Source organism: Nerophis ophidion, linkage group LG06 (genome assembly GCF_033978795.1).
Source record: "Nerophis ophidion isolate RoL-2023_Sa linkage group LG06, RoL_Noph_v1.0, whole genome shotgun sequence".
In the NCBI taxonomy this organism is placed as follows: Eukaryota; Metazoa; Chordata; class Actinopteri; order Syngnathiformes; family Syngnathidae; genus Nerophis; species Nerophis ophidion.
In genome coordinates this window covers 55,184,301-55,203,787 of record NC_084616.1, presented here as the reverse complement: position 1 = coordinate 55,203,787, position 19,487 = coordinate 55,184,301, and the positions used below count along the sequence as shown (strand labels likewise).

At 39.2% G+C, this 19,487-nt stretch overlaps 1 protein-coding gene across 1 annotated transcript; it reads left to right on the top strand.

Annotated features, from left to right (window-relative positions):
- Positions 1 to 11,016: 11,016 nt before the first annotated feature.
- Positions 11,017 to 18,596, top strand: ctdsp2 (CTD (carboxy-terminal domain, RNA polymerase II, polypeptide A) small phosphatase 2). Its single transcript, XM_061904321.1, has 7 exons — positions 11,017 to 11,666; positions 13,088 to 13,251; positions 14,230 to 14,331; positions 14,674 to 14,730; positions 15,308 to 15,400; positions 15,612 to 15,797; positions 17,060 to 18,596. The coding sequence occupies exons 1-7, from the start codon at positions 11,606 to 11,608 to the stop codon at positions 17,183 to 17,185; spliced, it is 789 nt and encodes a 262-aa protein (XP_061760305.1). The 5' UTR covers positions 11,017 to 11,605; the 3' UTR covers positions 17,186 to 18,596.
- Positions 18,597 to 19,487: the final 891 nt, after the last annotated feature.

The following is a 19,487-nucleotide window of genomic DNA, read 5'->3' as shown; positions in this document are numbered from 1 at the left end:
TTAGAAATGCTACCTTAGTAGAAGCATTTAAGTCCCAACTTAAAACTCATTTGTATACTCTAGCCCAGTGGTTCTTAAATGGGAGTATGCGTACCCCTGGGGGTACTCTAAGGTATGCCAAGGCGTACGTGAGATTTTTTGTTAAATATTCTACTAATAGCAACAATTCAAAAATCTTTTATAGATATATTTATTGAATTATACTTAAACAAAATATGAATGTAAGTTCACAAACTGTGAAAAAAAAATGCAACAATGCAATATTAAGTGTTGACAGCTAGATTTTTTTTGGACATGTTCCATAAATATTGATGTTGAAGATATCTTTTTTGTGGGGAAATGTTTAGAATGAATTTCATGTATCCAGATGGATCTCTATTACAATCCCCAAAGAGGGCGCTTTAAGTTTATGATTTATTGTGTGTGTAGGAATCTTTATTTATAATTGAATCACTTGTTTATTTTTCAACAAGTTTTTAGTTATTTTTATATCTTTTTTTCCAAATAGTTCAAGGAAGACCACTACAAATGAGCAATACTTTGCACTGTTATCCTATTTAATAAATCAGAAACTGATGACATAGTGCTGTAGTTTACTTCTTTATCTCTTTTTCTCAACCAAAAATGCTTTGCTCTGATTAGGGGGTACTTGAATTAAAACAATGTTCACAGGGGGTACATCAGGTTGAGAACCACTGCTCTAGCCTTTAAATAGACCCCCGTTTTAGACCAGTTGATCTGCCGTCTCTTTTCTGCTCTACCCCTCTCTCTTGCGTAGAAAGGTTATCAGGGGACCACAGATGACGCGCTAGCTGTTCAAAGTCTGGACCCGGGGTTGACCACTCATCTCTGCAACAGTTAGAGACGTCTCTGCATTGCTGACTTGTCTCCACTCAAGATGATCCCCTGCTGGCCCCACTATGGACTGGACTCTCACACTATTAACCAGATCCCCTCGACATCCATTGCACCGGTCCCCACATTTGCGGTCCCCTCCAAGGTATCCCATTAGGTTGAGTTTTTACTTGCCCTGATGTGGGATCTGAACTCAGGATGTCATTGTAGCTTGTGCAGCCATTTGAGACATTTGTGATTAAGGGCTATACAAACAAACTTTGATTGATTGATTGATTGATTGGTTGATTGATTGATTGATTGATTGATTGATTGACTTCACAACATGCCAGAATTTGACAGAATGTGCAGTAATCGCGCCTTCAAAGGTACTTAGAGTTAAGGCGTTATTATCGCGTTTGCTTTGACAGCCCTAATTATAATAATTGAACATGTTTTAAACAACTGAGGATCGACTACAGAACTGTCAAGTGGATGAGTTAAACTGTAGGAAGTAAATGCATGCTTTTAAGTGATTATATGCTCACCACTAAGGAGTCGGAACTTCCTAGAATTATATTGGGAGGCATTTGGAATAGTTTATCACCCTAATTTTGAACCTCCAAACCAATACTAAATTGTGAGGATTAATTACAAGACTATTTTATTTTTCTATATTGATAATTTTAGAGTGCTGGAGAGGGAAGGTAATATTCAAGTGTGGTAAATATTTTAAAGGTTGTTGTGTTGTTCCCACAGGGTGTGCTGGATAGGAAGAAGTCTGTTCACCCGAATTGTATGTGCCATCATCTTTGTGGTTGTTGACAGTTTATGTGGCTGTGTGTGCTGGGGTGTTCCTCACCATAGCATATATCTGGCCTTTGTGGAATATTATACAGATGTATTTGTTAGGTAACAGTAATGCATAATTACTATTATTTCATGTCTATTGGTGCATACTAAAAAACCTGGTTTATGTGAAAAAAAAAACGTGTTCTTACTTGTGTCTGCATTTTTTGTGTTGCAGTCGGTGTTTTGTCTGATAGCAGTCTGATAACATACTCATGGTGCATGAGTATTTTATCGTGCCCTGGAGCACTGCTTCCAATCATGCCAAATAAGCATAAGCATAATGTGCCTGAGTGCAGAAACAATACATCATTTATTGATCTGGACAAATTAGCTGCTTGATATGCTGCTATTTTTTTATATATATTTTTTTAGATCAAATGCATTGATGGTTTTTATACCACATTATCAGTATTTATGTGAATCCCAACTTAAACAAGTTGAAAAACGTATTCTGGTGTTACCATTTTGTGGTCAATTGTACGGAATATGTACTGAACTTTGCAATGTACTAATAAAAGTTTCAATCAATCAATCAATATCATGACAATAAAAGGGGCTGATGTTCAAACATGCATGTGTTATGAGTTGGTTTTGATAGATTGATCGAAAATCTTTCTCCGAATGTTCTATTGTTATTATGTCAGTATAATGTGCAGTGTAGTACATCCATCCATCCATTTTCTACCGCTTATTCCCTTTTGGGGTCGCGGGGGGCGCTGGCGCCTATCTCAGCTACAATCAGGCGGAAGGCGGGGTACACCCTGGACAAGTCGCTACCTCATCGCAGGGCCAGTGTAGTACAGTGTAACATTAATTGTTTGTCACTGCAGTTACTCTTGTGTCCGCTGGGTGGCGGTGCAGGCTCCCATAGAGACCAACAGAATAATACCATTGACAACACACATTGAGTGATATTACTGCGTTACATCATGTTTGACATTCTGCTATATCGACTGAACAACAGTATCACCTCTTTAGATGTTTTTTTTTTGCAACATACTAAATGCAACATTCTAAAATGATTAATATGAAAGTGGCCTGTTTTTGTCATACCTGTCAGAAAAGTATTAGGCAGCCGTAATTAAACATTGCTGGTTTCAATTTTGCTTAAATTCCAATGGTGAAGTGCCTTAGACAGCAGGGGAGTGGCGGACGGACAGGTTTTTTCTTTGCATCAAGTTTTTTTTCCCTCTCTTGTCATCTGTCATGGAGGCCGAGTTATGTAAGAGAAGAGAGTCTTCCCACCGCCCCTCTCTGTTTTTTTTTTTCTCAATGAGCCAAATGTCTCCCTGCTTAGGCCTCACAGCCTGTCGACGAGGCCCCTTTCCTGGAAACTTCTAGCGGCAGGCCTGCAGGATGGGCAGGGAGGGAGGGAGGGAGGGAGGGTTGTTGGTGGTGGGTGTTTTCTTCCAGCAAGTCACATAATTGTAGACCCTACTGTACCATCCTTGGCCTGCATGAGACTAAGCAGATTTGAGCTGCTATTGCAGCTGCAATGGGGCCCAAGGCAGGGTACACTATGGACAACTCGCCACCTCGTCGCAGTGAATAGGATTATCTAATTTTCAGTAGGTTCAAAATGTCGATCATGATTCCTCTTCTGTGTACATTGTAAACACTTTGAGTTTGAACAGTTAGATCATATTATCGCTGTTGGATTACTTTGCTTAATCCATTCCATAATTTGATGCCACATACTGATATACTGAATGTTTTAAATGTTGTACACGCATAAAATTGTTTTAAATTACATTTTTCTCTGAGGTTATATTCCTAAAGGTAATTGTTGGACATTCTTGGGTAGCAGGTTTTAGTTTGCTTTGTGCATAATTTGGGCTGTTTGCAGATTCACTATATCATTGAATTTTTGTATTTTCGATTCAATATATAAAGAGTTTGAATGTTCTCTATAGCCAACATTAGGTAAAATCATAACTGACCTCTTGTGTAATACAGTTAGTGACTGAAGCATACTTGTGTAGGTATTTCCCCATATTTCTACACAATAACTCAGATATGGTAAGAATAGCAAGCAGTAGAGAATATGGACTTTCCAATACACAGTGTGATTTATTGATTATTGATGTATTTATTGCCACCTTATATTGCATATTTTTACATGAGCTTTCCAGTTAATTTAATCTTTTAATAAACCCAACATTTAATTTAATTAACTCTTTCAATTTCTACTCTGTCTAGTTGTATTTGTGTTCCACTTATCTTCTACTATTGGCAAATTGCTTTGTTTTGTTTTAGTTTTACTGGGAATCCAAGAGAGTCTGTTTTTGTCGAACCATATTTTTAATTTGTTAATTTCTTCTGTTGTTTTTCTTAGCTTCTGTGTGTTGTCTCCTAGACAAAATGCAGTTGTATTGTCTGCAAATAATAATAACTTTAAGTCTTTTGTAACTTTACAAATATCATTTATGTTAAGATTGAACAATATATTTGTCCCAGTATTGATACCTGTGATATGCTACAGGATATATTTATCATTGTAAAGTGTGTTTGCCTCACTTCACATATTGCTTCCTGTTGGTTAAATTAGCTTCCTATCCAGTACAAGACCAACCCTCTGATGCCATACCGTTCTATATCTTTTTATTAAAATGTTATGATTAATTGTGTCAAATGCTATAGTTAGATCCACAAACACTGCACCTGCTCACTGTTTACGCTCTATTGATTCTGTAATCTTTTCTGTTATTTCCATTGAGGCCATCAATGTAGCAATATTAGCTCTGAATCCATATTGGTCCCCGGTGAGTATTCTATATTTGTTCATTAAATTGTCCAATCTGTTATTAAATAGTTTTTCATTGATTTAAAAAAATTGTGGACGTAAAAAAAAACAGGTTTATAATTTGTAAATTGGTGTTTGTCTCCAGTCTTATAAATCGGTACAACTTTAGCTATTTTCATTTTGTTTGATAAGTTCCTAATATACATTAATGGTCCTGAGATCTCTTCAATAACCTTTTTATCGATTCCATATCAATTCCATTACAATCATTTGAAGTATTGGATTTGCAATTATTCACGATTTTAACATATTGCATATTGTGGCAGGTTATTGGAGAAAGTTGTGATTAATTTTGGATTAATTGATTTAGCCAAAGAGGATTCTGAGGTGTTAAAAAAAGGATTTCACCCATTTGCTGAAAACTTTGAGCTGTTTGCAGCCTAACATGTATCAGTGGACCAAACCCTAAAATCCGCAAAGGAGATGGAGGACTTTCAAGAATGTACTCTTTAAATATTTTTTTGTATTTCACTCTTGCTGCCTTTTCACTAAATTTGATAGAACATTTTCAGATTTTTTTTGGTGAATGTCATCATCATGTGTCTTAACAAGGATGGAGTGAAACTCTTCACATCCCATTTGTTTTTCCTCACCACTCAGAGTGCTATCAGCCTGATAAAGACAAAGGACATATATAACATCGGAGAACAAAACAAGGAAAGAACATGGCTTCAATGAGTTTCTATTAAGATATCAAAATTACCAAAATGAAGAGGTCAAATACTCCCCCACACCCCAAAAATTACCTACTTCCACCGCATCCAGTTTCTCTCCTATTCCTGCCTTCCTGGATTTAATTGCCAAGATGAATGATCTGGTTCTTGCTGGCACTAGAATGACATGGATATTAAGGGAGACGTGTGCTACCTCGGGGAACATGCTTTTTTGTTGTTGTACCAGAATATGATGAAGCATTTGTAGCACTTGGCGTCACTGTAACCATGGTGGGAGACAAAGAAAGACCGGTGTGTTGTTTCTTTTAATGTTAATAAGCTCATAATGTTGTGCACAGGTTATAACAATTTTAAAGACAAATTATTCTATTTATAGTCTTGGTGGAGAGTGGGGAGGAGGGCAAAATATGTTCTTCTTCCAAGAGGGGCATAACAGAAAATATTTGAGAAGCACTGCTTTAAATCAATATTCCAGTAGAATGAAATATATGTATTTCATTCTACTGGAATATTAAAGTATTTCGTTCTTACTGGAGGCTAATTCACAAGTTCGGTGTTTAGTCGTTTACAGACCCCAAACATATTCTGGAGAATTTGTGAATGAGTTTGCTGAACTGCTATCAGCTGCATGCACTGAATACAACTCTTGATAATAATAGGTGACTGTAATAATAATGGAGACAAGTACACGTACAATACTGCCAAATAACTATCAATCAATGAATCAAATATTATAACCCTTAATCACAAATGTCTCAAAGCCCCCACCCCAATATTTTTTTGAAATTATTGCTAAAAATGTCAATGTGAATCCTGCATCGGATAGCCCCTGAATTACTGTCAATTGGAAAACGCAATGAATTTACTCTTTTTTTGGTGAAAACATACACTCAATAATGTCAAACATCAGAACAAACAAGCAAAATATCAAAAGGCTTAAACACCTTCTATCACTGAAAGATGAGTCAACTACAATGTTTATTGCAGTGAACCCAAAAACAATAAAGGAAAGTGTTCAACGGATGATTCCAACAACGGGTTGCATTGACACCCTCAGTATCAGGCTTGAACACCGTCAAAATTCTTTAAATCTGCTGTAAAGTCAATTGACACTGATTTGTGTCAGATAATTAACTGTTCAATCAAGTCAGGCACTGTACCAAAATCCCTAAAAGTAGCTGCAGTGATGAAACCTTTTTTAAAAAGAGAACACTTGATACTCTATACTGGATACCTGTGGACCTCAATTGGTCCTCACCAATTGAGTCAATTCCTAACATTCAACAAAATAGTTGATACATTTTAATCAAGTTTTCATTATCATCACAGCACAGAAACTGTTCTGATCAAAGTGATCAATGAGGTTGAAGACTGATTTAGGAACAGTATCTATTCTGATTCTTTTGGATCTTAGTGCTGCATCCTACACTGTGGACCATGTAATTTTCTTGCATAGATTGCAAATATGGGTTGGATTAAATGAGAAAGTACTGCAATTGTTGTAAGTCCTACCTGGAGGAGATACATTCTTTTCTAAGCATTGGAAACTTTCAATCTGACGGATAATTAATGTCCTGCGGGGTTTCTCAGGGCTCGGTTCTTGGACACCTTCTGTTTAGCCCTTAGGACAAATCTTACCGAATTGTATGGTTGATTTTCCAGAGCTATGCAGATTACACACATTATATACTGAATATCACAGAACCCAGATGACTAAGGTTGCATGTGTGGCTGCTTGTGTATGGTGTGTGACTATGTGTAGGAATTAACTGCTGGGTGTTACCGTGAGTGTTGTCTGAGCGAGAGAGGCGGAAGTCCAATAAGGGCAGAGCAGGCTTGTAGATCCATGAGCAGGCAGGAAGTCGGTGTCTCTAGCAAGGCGTCGAAGGTCTGTGTCCAGGCGGAAGTTTGAGATCCAAGAGGCAGTCAAGTAAACAGAGGAAAAGCGAGAAGACCAGGCACACAGCTCGTATCGTGGGAATGAAGGCAGGCTGCAGGGAGGATGACAAGGAAGACACGAGACCAATCAACACGATGGGGAAGAAACACAGAGAGGGAATGCATAGAGCTTAGTTAGTAGGCCTACTGTACTGGAACAGTTGACTACGTTCTGGCGCGGGATAGCAGGTTGTGCAGGCTTAAGAAGGCAGGTCCTGTGATCAGTGACAGGTCCGCTGATTGCTGGTGATTGATTGCAGCTGCTTACTCCGTGTTTCTCTTTCTATAGTTTTGATTAAAGCTTGTGAAAACTGGCAGATGATCGCTGATGTCGGTCATGAGCAGACCACTGCTAGTATTATTTTCAAAATCATTGGTTAAAATATTATCAATGAGGGCTTCACGATGGAAGAGGGGTTAGTTCGCCTGCCTCACAATACGAAGGTCCTAAGTAGTCTGAGGTTCAATCCCAGGCTCGGGATCTTTCTGTGTGGAATTTGCATGTTCTCCCCGTGAATGCGTGGGTTCCTTCCGGGTACTCCGGCTTCCTCCCACCTCCAAATACATTCACCTGGGGTTCGCTTGATTTGTAGCACTAAATTGGCCCTAGTGTGTGAATGTTTGAGTGAATGTTGTCTGTCTATCTGTGCTGGACCTGCGATGAGCTGGCGACCTGTCCAGGGTGTACACCGCCTTCCGCCCGATTGTAGCTGAGATAGGCACCAGCGCCCCCCGCGACCCCAAAGGGAATAAGTGGTAGAAAATGGATTGATGGATGGATGGATTATCAATGAGTGTGGAACAGTGTGTAGTGATTCTGCTTTGTTTTTTGATTTTACAATATAAACTCATACTTTACATTGTATCTTGGTATAGAATGATTGAAGTTATTGAGGTAGTATCTGAAATTGTGTGCTTAACGCCTGCTACTATATAATATTGGTGACATGACAGACCTGCATCTAGTTATTTTTAAAATCTTCTTAGAGGCTATTAATTGCATTTTTATCACTGATGTCCTCTACAATTGACAACAATATAGCATGGTATTTAATAAAATATGTTGCATGGGAAACTAAGCAGCCACTGTGAAGACAAACAATAAACCACAGAACTGTGTTTCAAGCACTGCTCGTCTGGATCATCATCATTGCATATTGTGTCCTTTTTATTCCATCACTTCTCTAAGCTCCATTACTCATTGTTGTTCTTCTGCATCAGTTGTGGAGATGGATTAAATGTGTTTTTAATAGAAGCCTATGTTACGATACAACTGCAGCACCCTCTTCCAATGCAGGGCCTCATCTGAATTTGTTGCCTTCTTATAGGAATACATTATTTCACGGGAAAGACCAAAGGACCACGTTGAATTAATTTCAATTTGTTTTTTTGAAAAAAGTGGCAACATTTTTAAACCACATGACATTTTCCAGCTGTGTGCCATTATTTTAAAACTTGCACTGTTTTGTACACAATCGTATGTACTCCTCTTAAATGCACAGCTGCAGGAATGCAAACAACAGACTATTCTTGTTTGTGTTTTCCATTGCGGCCGCCATGGGCACAGGCTCTCATCTCTGTGTAAACCAGGCGTGTGTGTTTGGAATAGGCCATTTCTTCTCCGAACATATTTCTTTATGGCTGATTGTCACAACCAAACCAGTCACCTACAGGTTGTATCATGCATAGAGGCAACACATGCCAGTTACATTCATAATGTAGAATATCCTTGCAAATACCAGGAGACCAACTAGTGTGTCTCACTGCATGATGTCACATCCACTAAACAAAGTTTTAGTCCAAATAACCATCTCATGTTAAATAAAAATACAGTGTTCCCACTACAGTGTATGCTCTTATTGTCATCAACTAACAATTATCTTTACAGAATCTTGGTTCTGTAATACAGCCGATTTCTAAATAGATTTTCAAAATGAAACACGGTTCTTAATCATTTTTTTATTTTCCTCAAAATCCATCCTGTCCAGCCACTTTAGTAAATGTTTGAGTAGAATTCTATTAAACAAAAAGTTTTTTTTTTTTAAGTAATAGAGAAATTTATCAGTGCTGTTTATCTATCATATGGATAAAAGGTAGTTAATCATAAATCGGGCACCCAATGTTATAAAAAAAACCATTAATTTTGAATAGAAATTATTTTTGAATTAAGAATCGATTCTGAATCGAGTCTTTACCCCAAGAATCGAATCGAATTGTGTGGTGCCCAAAGATTCACAGCCCTATTTGCTAATTAGTTTGCCTACACTGTAAAATCTTAACAGTGATTTTTTACGGTAAAATATTGTACTCAAAATTTACTGTAACATTTAAACAATCAGAATCAGAATCCGAAACAGACATACTTTATTAATCCAAGAGGGGAAATTAAAATTTTCAGCACAATCCCATTCGAGATCAGACAAACATTACAGGGAGACAGAACAAGATCGCTGACGGGTCTGCCAACTTCCGGCGCCCCTTACAAAAAAGGTGAGATACAGGTAAACAAGGGGAGGGGGGGAATGGGACTGTAAACATTGTGAAATTCTTCTAGTTCACAAAAATGAACTGTTATTTCATAGTAAAATACTGTAATCATAGTCCTTTGTAATATCATAACAAATTACTGTAAGTTCAAACTGATTTGTCTCTTAAGGGGCTGTACTGCTTGCACACCCTAGTACAGTAAGTGGGGGTATGCTGTTAATTCGAGAGAGTAATTAACAAAATAAAAATACATTCGTAAAGTTACACCATTTAATTGTAAAATGATTGTAACAAACTTTGACAGCGTTTAGTTGTAACTTTGTTTTAATTTACTGTAAAGTTACAGCTCTGCATTTATAGTACATTTCTGTAAAGATTTTTCAGAGTACATATTACTGTGAAATTACTGCAATTGGTAGCCATAAATTTGATATTAATTTATACATTTGATACAAAGTAAACAGACATTATTACAGTACTATTCAACAGTAAAGGTGTAGTCAGACATCCACTAACATGGAGAAAATGAATGTATTGTACTTTATACTTAATATTTAAGGACGGCGTGGCGCAGTGGGGAAGAGTGGCTGTGCGCAACCCGAGGCTTCCTGGTTCAATCCCCACCTAGTACCAACCTCGTCACATCCGTTGTGTCCTGAGCAAGACACTTCACCCTTGCTCCTGATGGGTGCGGGTTAGCGCCTTGCATGGCAGCTCCCTCCATCAGTGTGTGAATGTGTGTGTGAATGGGTAAATGTGGAAGTAGTGTCAAAGCGCTTTGAGAAAAGCGTGATACAAATACAACCCATTTATCATTTATGTGTGGTATTGTAGTCAAGCTTAGAAAAAAATGATATTATTGTTGCCTCATTGCTGTTTTCAAATGTTTATGGCTTATGTGACATAAATTATGTTCAAGTCTCCATGTCCCCTGAATGGGGTTCGATTCCTATTAATGAATAAAAATAAACATCAACAAGAAAGGTGTAAAAAAAAAAAAAAATCAAGAGTATAACTCGACATACAATAACAGATTACAGTACGAATAGAGTACATATTGTTTGTATACAGATAAACAGTGTATTGGACATTACGTATAACATATGTTGAGAGATATATAGTACAAATTAATTCATACTGTACTGAGATATTGATATTTTGATGACGGATAACGTGTGTAAATTGCTTTTTTCCGAGCATAAGCGAAAAGGGGCATGGCACGTTGACTTAACATTCATTAACATGTGGTGGTGACGTTTATTTGTGTTTATCTAATAATAAACACAAACAAGCTCCATATAGCGGGAGCAGCGCCGGAATGTGGCGCGTGCAGGATGGGGAGGAATGCCTTGACCACGCCCCTTCACCATGGCCTCTCCAATCAGAAAAGCTGGTCGGTTTCAGGGCACCCGCCGAGTCCCAACAGGAGAAAAACAACGCGCTGGATATATGACAAAACTAATATTTTACACCACACTTCGCCCGAGAGGCAACTTTTTTGGCGTGGGAAGTCACTCCAACGCCGAGCTGGGAGCTTTTTTCTTGCTCTTTCCAATCGTCCGGCCGGTGTTGTTTACGTGTAGTAAGGGGGAGCTTGAAACCGGCCACCCTTGCCCCATTTCCTCGGTTGTTTTCCTCCTCGCGCCTGGATTCTCCATGTTGTTGCTGCGAAAGTGACGACTTGGCGGCGACGGGAGAAGGCGGCTGCCCGCTCGTATCACCACCGAATAGCTCAGGAAAACCGAGGGGGTGGTCACCGACGGACTCCCATACATCACCCGGGGAACATATCCATGTGCCTTTCCCTCCTCCTCGTTCGGTCTGCGAAGGAAGAAGAGCGAGGAAAAACGGCGGGGAAATCCAGAAAGCCAGCCTTATCGACGCCACTCTCACCGAGGCGGCTGACAGGCGAGCTGGGTGACTACTTGATTGGTCCGTGAAGACAAAACCCAATGAGGGATGCCCATCAGCGCCCGGGGTCAGGTTTTGTGGAATTTGAGGGCTCTGTGATTGTCAGATGGAAAGTTCTGTTATCACCCAAGTGCAGAAAGAAGACGTCCAAGTGTCAACAAAAACAGGCGAGTCGACGTGGTGTTGTGTTAACCATCATTCCTCCTTCTTTTGATCTGCAATCCACGCTTTTAATGCTTCTGTTCACAATTGAGGGTGCACAAGACAGTCGCAATGAGTTGAAAATAAAACTACGGATTGCGCACTCAATTCGAATTTGATCGCAACTTTGAAGTTCCCGGACTTCTTATCATGCGCTGCTGTGATCATTGCTGCAAACATTAGTGTTCCCAAAACCAAGTTGCTCAGTATGCATGTGTCTCTCAGGTTGCAGCTAGTTTGGCACAAACCCACACTTACTACGAGAATAACAGGCTAAAGTGCCGCCGCAATCGGCAGCCTCACAGCGGGTCAAATTACGAAGGGATTGCCTGGCTTTTTTGAGTATTTGCATGAAGCCACCAAACACCGTAAATAACCACGCTGCCATTGGAAAATGTGTATAGAAAAACCAGGTGCCGCGGTGCTGACAGCGGAATGCACACCCCCCACCGCACACGCCCATTGTGACGCCGTTCAAAGATTCTGTTTGTGCGCTTTTCTTGGCCTTGAAAGCGGCTCAGCTGCCTGATTCATGTTTTGCTTGTTAATGTAGCGCACAATGCATGATTGCACGTAGTGTTGCCTCAGTAACCAGGCACAGTGTGTTTAGGAAAGAGTAGCTCTTACAGATAGAAGGGCATTGGATTTGTCTGTGGAAATAGTCTTCTTCCCAGGCGTCCAGCAGCAGAGGATAACTGAAATACACTCTCATTAGTCTTCCTGTAGGCAGATCAGGTAACAAATCATTGTATTGAAAGGCTTTTGTTTGTGACTGTCAATCAACAAATGAGTATCTGTGTTCTTTGTCTCTTACACAGTGTGTGTGTTCTGCCTGCTGTCTTTACAGCATGGAGGGTTAGCACAGATTACACACGATGAAATACACAGCTGGATCAGCACACTTTGAGGCTGTTTTACAACAGTTCCTCTTTCTAGGAACCTTGAGTAGGCCTTGCATCGTGGGGCGTGATTGAACCTGTACAGATCACAGAAGAGGTCTTTGGAACGATCAAAATAGCAATAGCTGATCACAGCTTGTAGAGGTGTGACCGCTGGCCGGGGGAAATAGAAAAGGCCTTGGAATGTTCTCTGTCTGTGCTTTCTGTCAAAAGTACTGCTGTAAAGTGTGGGTTTTCCCGCCCTCTGTGATTACATAACCAGCATCGGCCATTTGCAGCAGCAGAGGCAGCCGCATTAAAACCAGATTTCATGTTGCAGGCTTTCAGATGGACGGCGTACGCTCATGTTTGCAAATGTTGCAAGCTCCGATTCCTAAAACTAGACTAAGACTATTTCATTCTTGATGACTGGTTGTAACCTGTATATGTCCAAGAAAAAAAACACATTTTAATTACTGTCCATTTTCCCTGTCTGTGTGTTTGAACAGGCCAGGTGAGCCGCTCTGCCCTGAAGCAGCCTCGGAGTTGTAACATCTTCAAAGCACTCTTCTGCTGCCTCCAAGCTCAGGATGGCCCAAAACTACCCCCACCACTGCCACCACCCTCCCAGCAGGCCTTGTTGGAGGCACAGGAAAATGGGACAGTTGTCAAGGTAACACAATTCTCATTCCAGAAACAATTACAATCACACTGAAATAAACTTACCAGGCAAATCATTAGATTCACCCGCAAAATCTAATCAGATCCAATAATGGCTCGGTATGAAAACATTTTTACAGCCCTGCAATCTTTCACAATAAGCCTATTGTTGTATTAATTCCTCTCTGACAATGTCAATCAAAACTACCACATCGCTGTCAAAATGTTTCAACTCATTAGAATCCCACAAGACGTGCAAATACCTGATGTTACATAGTTTTGAGAATGATTCTGAATACATGCACGTGTCAACACAACATTGTTTATGTATATGATAACACATCTGTAAATGTTAAACGGCGTGTGTGGAATGTTGATTCTGCCTGGATAATAAGAATTAAAGCAGGCATGAGTATCGGCTATTCAACGGGTGATTATTTGCTTCAAAATTGCTGAAGTGGAGAGGATAGAAAAAATAAGGAACAGAGCGTTTACTGCATGTTTGTGGATGCGGTCATCTTGATTATATTTTTCATCACCATTCGAGGCATATTCATGAGATCCCTTGTCGTAATCTTTACCTCTCAATGATATGCATGTTAGCAGACATGAATAGCAAAGCTCACAGTGACACATAATTTGAATTCCATGTATTTTTATGTCCCATATGATAATTTTAAAGGGGAACCTGTTTTGATTCTAAAATTTAAAAACAGATAGACAGCTGGGACCCAAAATAAACAGTTATTCCACTTTAATATTTCTGACCTTTATTTGCACAAGTATGATACTGTTTTTTTAGTTACAGTGCCTTGCAAAAAAAGGGTATGCCCCACCTTGTTAAATGTGCTTGCCATAAACAATAAAGCTTTGGTTTTCATGTGAATTACGCCATTTCTGTGACTGTCATGCTCTTAATTTACGAACAAAGCACACACTGGTCAAATGACTGAGATGAAAGTAGCATTCAGAAGTATGTGTGTGTTCTTAGTTGTGTGAACCCAGCCTCCTGCCTGAGGTGAATGTCCAGGACCAAGGAAAGATCTGCGTGGTCATAGATCTGGATGAGACGCTGGTGCACAGCTCTTTCAAGGTGGGTAAAAATGTTTACATGCATTTTTTAATCCAAATGTTTTCTGTGTTTGGACCTTTCAAGATGCGCTCTTAAGTGACAAAAAGTAACATTTAGTACATACTTCTGTTTATTCAAGCTCTAAATGGGGTTTATAAGGTTGTTGTAAATGCAGATGAAAGTTTATCAAATCAGCGTCTGTAAAGCATGAAGTACATTATGTTTGTGAAGTCAATGCCATGTTATTTATGGTAGCAGTGTGGCATCCAAGTGTTCAGCTGTTATGTAACGCCATGTGAGCATACACACGGGGTTCACGAGCATGCGCATGCCAACCGTCTCCTCTTTGTTTTCCCCTTCCAGCCAATTAACAATGCAGACTTCATCGTGCCTGTTGAGATAGAGGGGACCACACACCAGGTAAGCTACTGTGCAAGTGTGTTTGCCTCACTGGTTCAGTGGGTGCTGGGGTCGTGTGACTGCTGCAAAGAGCAGCAGTCACTGAGCTGGAAGGGATGGGTCTCCTGGCTGATGATAGCTGTGCAGAGACCTCTACTGGCCAGATGTTGAACAAGGAATATTACCAGGATAGGAACAGTAGCGGGAACAACCTCAACCTCGACCATCCTAGATGTTGTCAATAGGCGATGACCACATTGTTAACTGTGGACAATGTTGTCAACAGACTTTGTGCAATTCACTGTTGATGCTAACTGAGACTTACGCAACATGTAAAACATGTTCTTGACTGACTAAATGTGATCCCTGGGATGTCGTATGCTGCAAAGGAATCTGTGCAGGCCTCTGCCTGGTTCAAGTAATCCAGGATAGGCTGGTTAATACTGGCAAGGCCTATTCTTGATTACTTGTTTCAGGAGGTGACCATCAGCAGCTAATGGAAGGAAGGAATGCCTCTGATTTTCTGACAATAGACTAAATAAGCTTACTGTGACGTAATCACTGACCATACACTTACTGACGCTCTCTGTGTTCCCAGGTGTACGTGCTGAAGAGGCCGTATGTAGATGAGTTCCTGCAGCGAATGGGGGAGCTGTTTGAGTGTGTGCTCTTCACTGCCAGTCTGGCAAAGGTAGACTTCACAATTTAGTCCTCTCCACATGTGTATTACCAGCTATGGTTTAATGTCTGATCTCATTCTGTGTCTCCTTGGTAATCTTTACACTATGATAGTAGCTGCCTTTACATGATTAGTTTGTGTGCTCATACTGTAGTTGTTGAAATGTTAGTTTCCTCAGTAGCTCCCCTCACTTTCTCCCTTACTCTTCACTGACCTCCACCAGTACGCTGACCCAGTGACGGACCTGCTAGACCAGTGTGGTGTCTTCCGGGCTCGGCTATTCCGGGAATCTTGTGTCTTCCATCAGGGCTGCTATGTGAAGGATCTGAGCCGCCTGGGCCGGGATCTCCACAAAACCCTAATCTTGGACAATTCTCCCGCCTCCTACATCTTTCACCCGGATAATGCTGTGAGTTTGAATCCGCTCTAAGTAGCCCTGTTGATGTGAAACTATGATGCATCAAATGTTGTTAAACAAGCAAGTACAGTCAAACTTGTGTTAGTGGCCACAAATCTTTCCCATGTAGAGAAAAGTAGTGTTATAAACCTTGGCTATAGCGGCTACCTGTTTTGTTTCCCAGAATGGTTTTCTCACTTTTTATCGCAGCCACTAATATCCACATTTGCTGCAATGATGTTAATAGATGGAGTCTCAATTACTGGTATTCTAAAATTGTTTACTCTTTTTAGGATAAACTTGCCATATTATTAATTATTTTCTTGTAATTAATTGCTTTTTTACATAATACTTATGTTTAATAATTTAGTAAATATCAAATTAAAGATGAAGCTTACTTGCGGTTTACTTAAACCTACTACGAACATTTGCATGCACGTCATATTGTTCCGTGCCAACGAGTATTCTCTCTCAATTGTTCTCAAACTTTTAACGAATCCGTTAGCAGCAACTCTCTACTCTTGCTGTCTCAATAAAATACCATCAATACTAACGTCTCATCCCGTATCCAGCTTCAAAATGTAAGTTCGTAATGGCTCCATCCATTGGGAAGCCTGGCCCAAAATGGCTCCCAATCTGCATACAGTAGCCCATTTTGCATTTTCTCTTGGGTAGTCGCTATAGATAAATTTGACTGTTAGCTGTTTGGTTTTTTTTGACGGAATGCAACACTTTATATGTAATAGTGGCAGTATTCCAATTGGATTATTATAACACCAAATTATGATAAAGTTCTCATATTTTGTTAGTTGAGAAGTAGGACTGGGGTGACAGATTAGACACTAAATATTTGTCCAAGTCTCAGGTTTAATGCATAGTTCAAATAGTTTTATTGCTTGAGACATATTCTAGACAGATGTAGAATTACTTGTAGGGTGGCGTGGCTCAGATGGTAAAGCGGTCATTTGGGAACTGGAGGTTTTCTGGTACAAATTCAGATTCTGCCATTCTTTTCACTGCTGTTGTGTCCTTGGGCAAGACATTTCTCCTACCTTGCTCCTAGTAATACCCATTGTAGTATCTGAATACTTATGGCAGGACTCTCTTGAAAAGGACATTCCTAATCTCAATTTAACTTAACTGAACAAAGGTTAAAAAAAAATTGAGATCACACATTTCTTTGGTCAAAAATATCCATTTTGAAGCAGAACAATTACCTACCTCTGCAATTAGTTAAGTTGAAGCCCTTGTAAGTGTCCCTGTGTTGCCCTTAGGTCCCTGTCTTGTCATGGTTTGATGACGTGGATGATGCTGAACTCCTCAACCTCTTGCCCGTGTTTGAAGAACTTAGCCAAGCGGATAACGTTTACACCCAGTTGGACCAGCTTCGCGGACATTAAGCTGCTCAGCAAGCAGCCCCTGTAGAGCTCCTCTCCAGCTGCAATGCAACCGCATATCACACATTGTAACCTGAGCTGTTGGGATGTTGTTTATTCCCACCTCCGCACAAAATCCTCTGTTAGACAATGACATTAACACGGGCTTAAGGAAATTCCAGGCCTATAAAGCACAAAATCTGTGCCTCAATTTACAGAGTGCATTCGAAGGCATTTAGCATGCTCTTGATCACGCCAACCACTATTGGAAATCACCACCAGAGTGGGCAAACAACAACCAAAGCGCCACCATCAAAATCACTCCTGTTTGTGTCAACAGTGCAATGCTTGTTTTGGCAAATAAGAAGCCTGTATGCCCAACGTCGTTTTATTGAGTGTGCCTTTAACGAACGACTTAAAACATATTTTTTAACATTTTCACCAGATTTTATACATTATACATTTTTTGATAGGAGAATCTATTTTTGTAAACTGTTCTATGCAAGTCAGTTTTGTCAATAATTCCAATGAGTACATCAACATTAGCCTTATCTAAAGTTAAACATCAAAACAAATGTGTTTTATTAGTACAGTTCTACATTCATGTTTTCTCCATGACATTCTTTAATTGAATTTAATATGAGTTTTAGATTGAAAAACAGGGCAAAAATACCCTTTATATGACTGTACACACTGGAATATTGTTGGCACATAGCATGATCATGAATACCACAGATTCAATCAAACTTTATAGTTTTCTGATCATTATATGACACTTTTTTTTACAGACAGTGCTTAAATCTAAAACGGTGCCTTTCTAAAATTGAGACCAATAGAGGTGATCTGCCTGAAAGAGATTGGATGCATCATGCTGGGCATGAGGAAACACTGTCGTAAGCAAGTGTGAAGCCATGAGGCTGTGGTACTTGCATTGTAACACTTGAAAATGTCCCATTTTTTTATGTGAGTGTTTTTCTATATTTATTGGCCAAAATCTGTATCGTCCAGTAATTGCTCAACATGTTGTATGGTTTATATTCCACTTATTAACTTGAAGGCTGACCTTGTGTTTAAAGGTAATACAGTATCTGTGCCTAAAGTTCAATAAAAGTCCAAATTACATCTGCAGTTCAATCAATACATACATGTTATTTCAGCTGTCAGTCACTCAACATCTTTCAATTTTAGGTGTTTTTTTTTATTTTGGGTATGTCTCCTGGTGTTTTCTGTGATGTTTAATGCCTAATGCAATTATTGTTTGCATGTCAAGTAGTTTTAAAAAAGACAATTGAAATGTACCTTTTGTGATGACCCAAAGTATTTGTCTTTGTGTTTAAAATGTAAATCACTGTGTCTACCATATTTGACCAAAACTATAAAACACAAGGTGCTACCAATTTTTATTAGCAATAAAAATTGGTTCTATTTTCCTGTATGAGTGCTTTTGTGTATTTTCTTCCCCTACGTCAATATATTATACAGCAAGTTAATCACCAATTTGAAAGGAGCGTTAAATAAAAAAACATATATTGCAAGTTATATGTGAAAAAAACCTAAAGTATAGTATGTAAATGCACAAATGTAGATAATCATAATATATAGGGTCAAATAAAATGCTTCGATGAGAGAGCGACTTGTCCAGGGTGTACACCGACTTCTGCCCGAATGCAGCTGAGACAGGCTCCAGCGCCCCTAAAAGGGACAAGCGGTAGGAAATGGATGGATAACAAATGCCGGATGAGTTAATTAACAATTTTTCAATCGGAACTTTAAAGTAAAAATTGCAACCTTCAACGCAATTGCTTAAGGATGATATTTTTGACAGAAAAGCAATGATATTCCACAATTTACTAGAATCCAATCACACTTGTATGACGTCATCACCAGTTTGCGCGATAGCACTGATGATGTTTTTGACACTTTTATCCATCACAGTTTAGAGAGCATTTCTCACCACGTCATATTAGGGCACTATCCACCTATCAACCTTGCATTTTCAGGTTTGTTTTAAAAAGTGCCATATATGTGTTGTAATGTCACAACTATACGATGCATTCTTAACACAGAACGCAATAATAGTACTTTAATTGATTCCTTCAGGAAAATTAAAATATTTACCTTAACATCTAAATAAGTGACCAATTTGGGTTAATCTAAACAGTAGTTCGTGTTAAGGTAATGAAAAAGGGATAATAATTAAAATACGTAAAAACAGTGTTCAATTTCCAACATTTGAGCTTTGAGGCCTGTGTACATTTCATAATAGCGTCTACATAAAGCTTGTCAATTTTTTCAGTCCATCTTGAGTGATAAAAGTCTCCAGAAG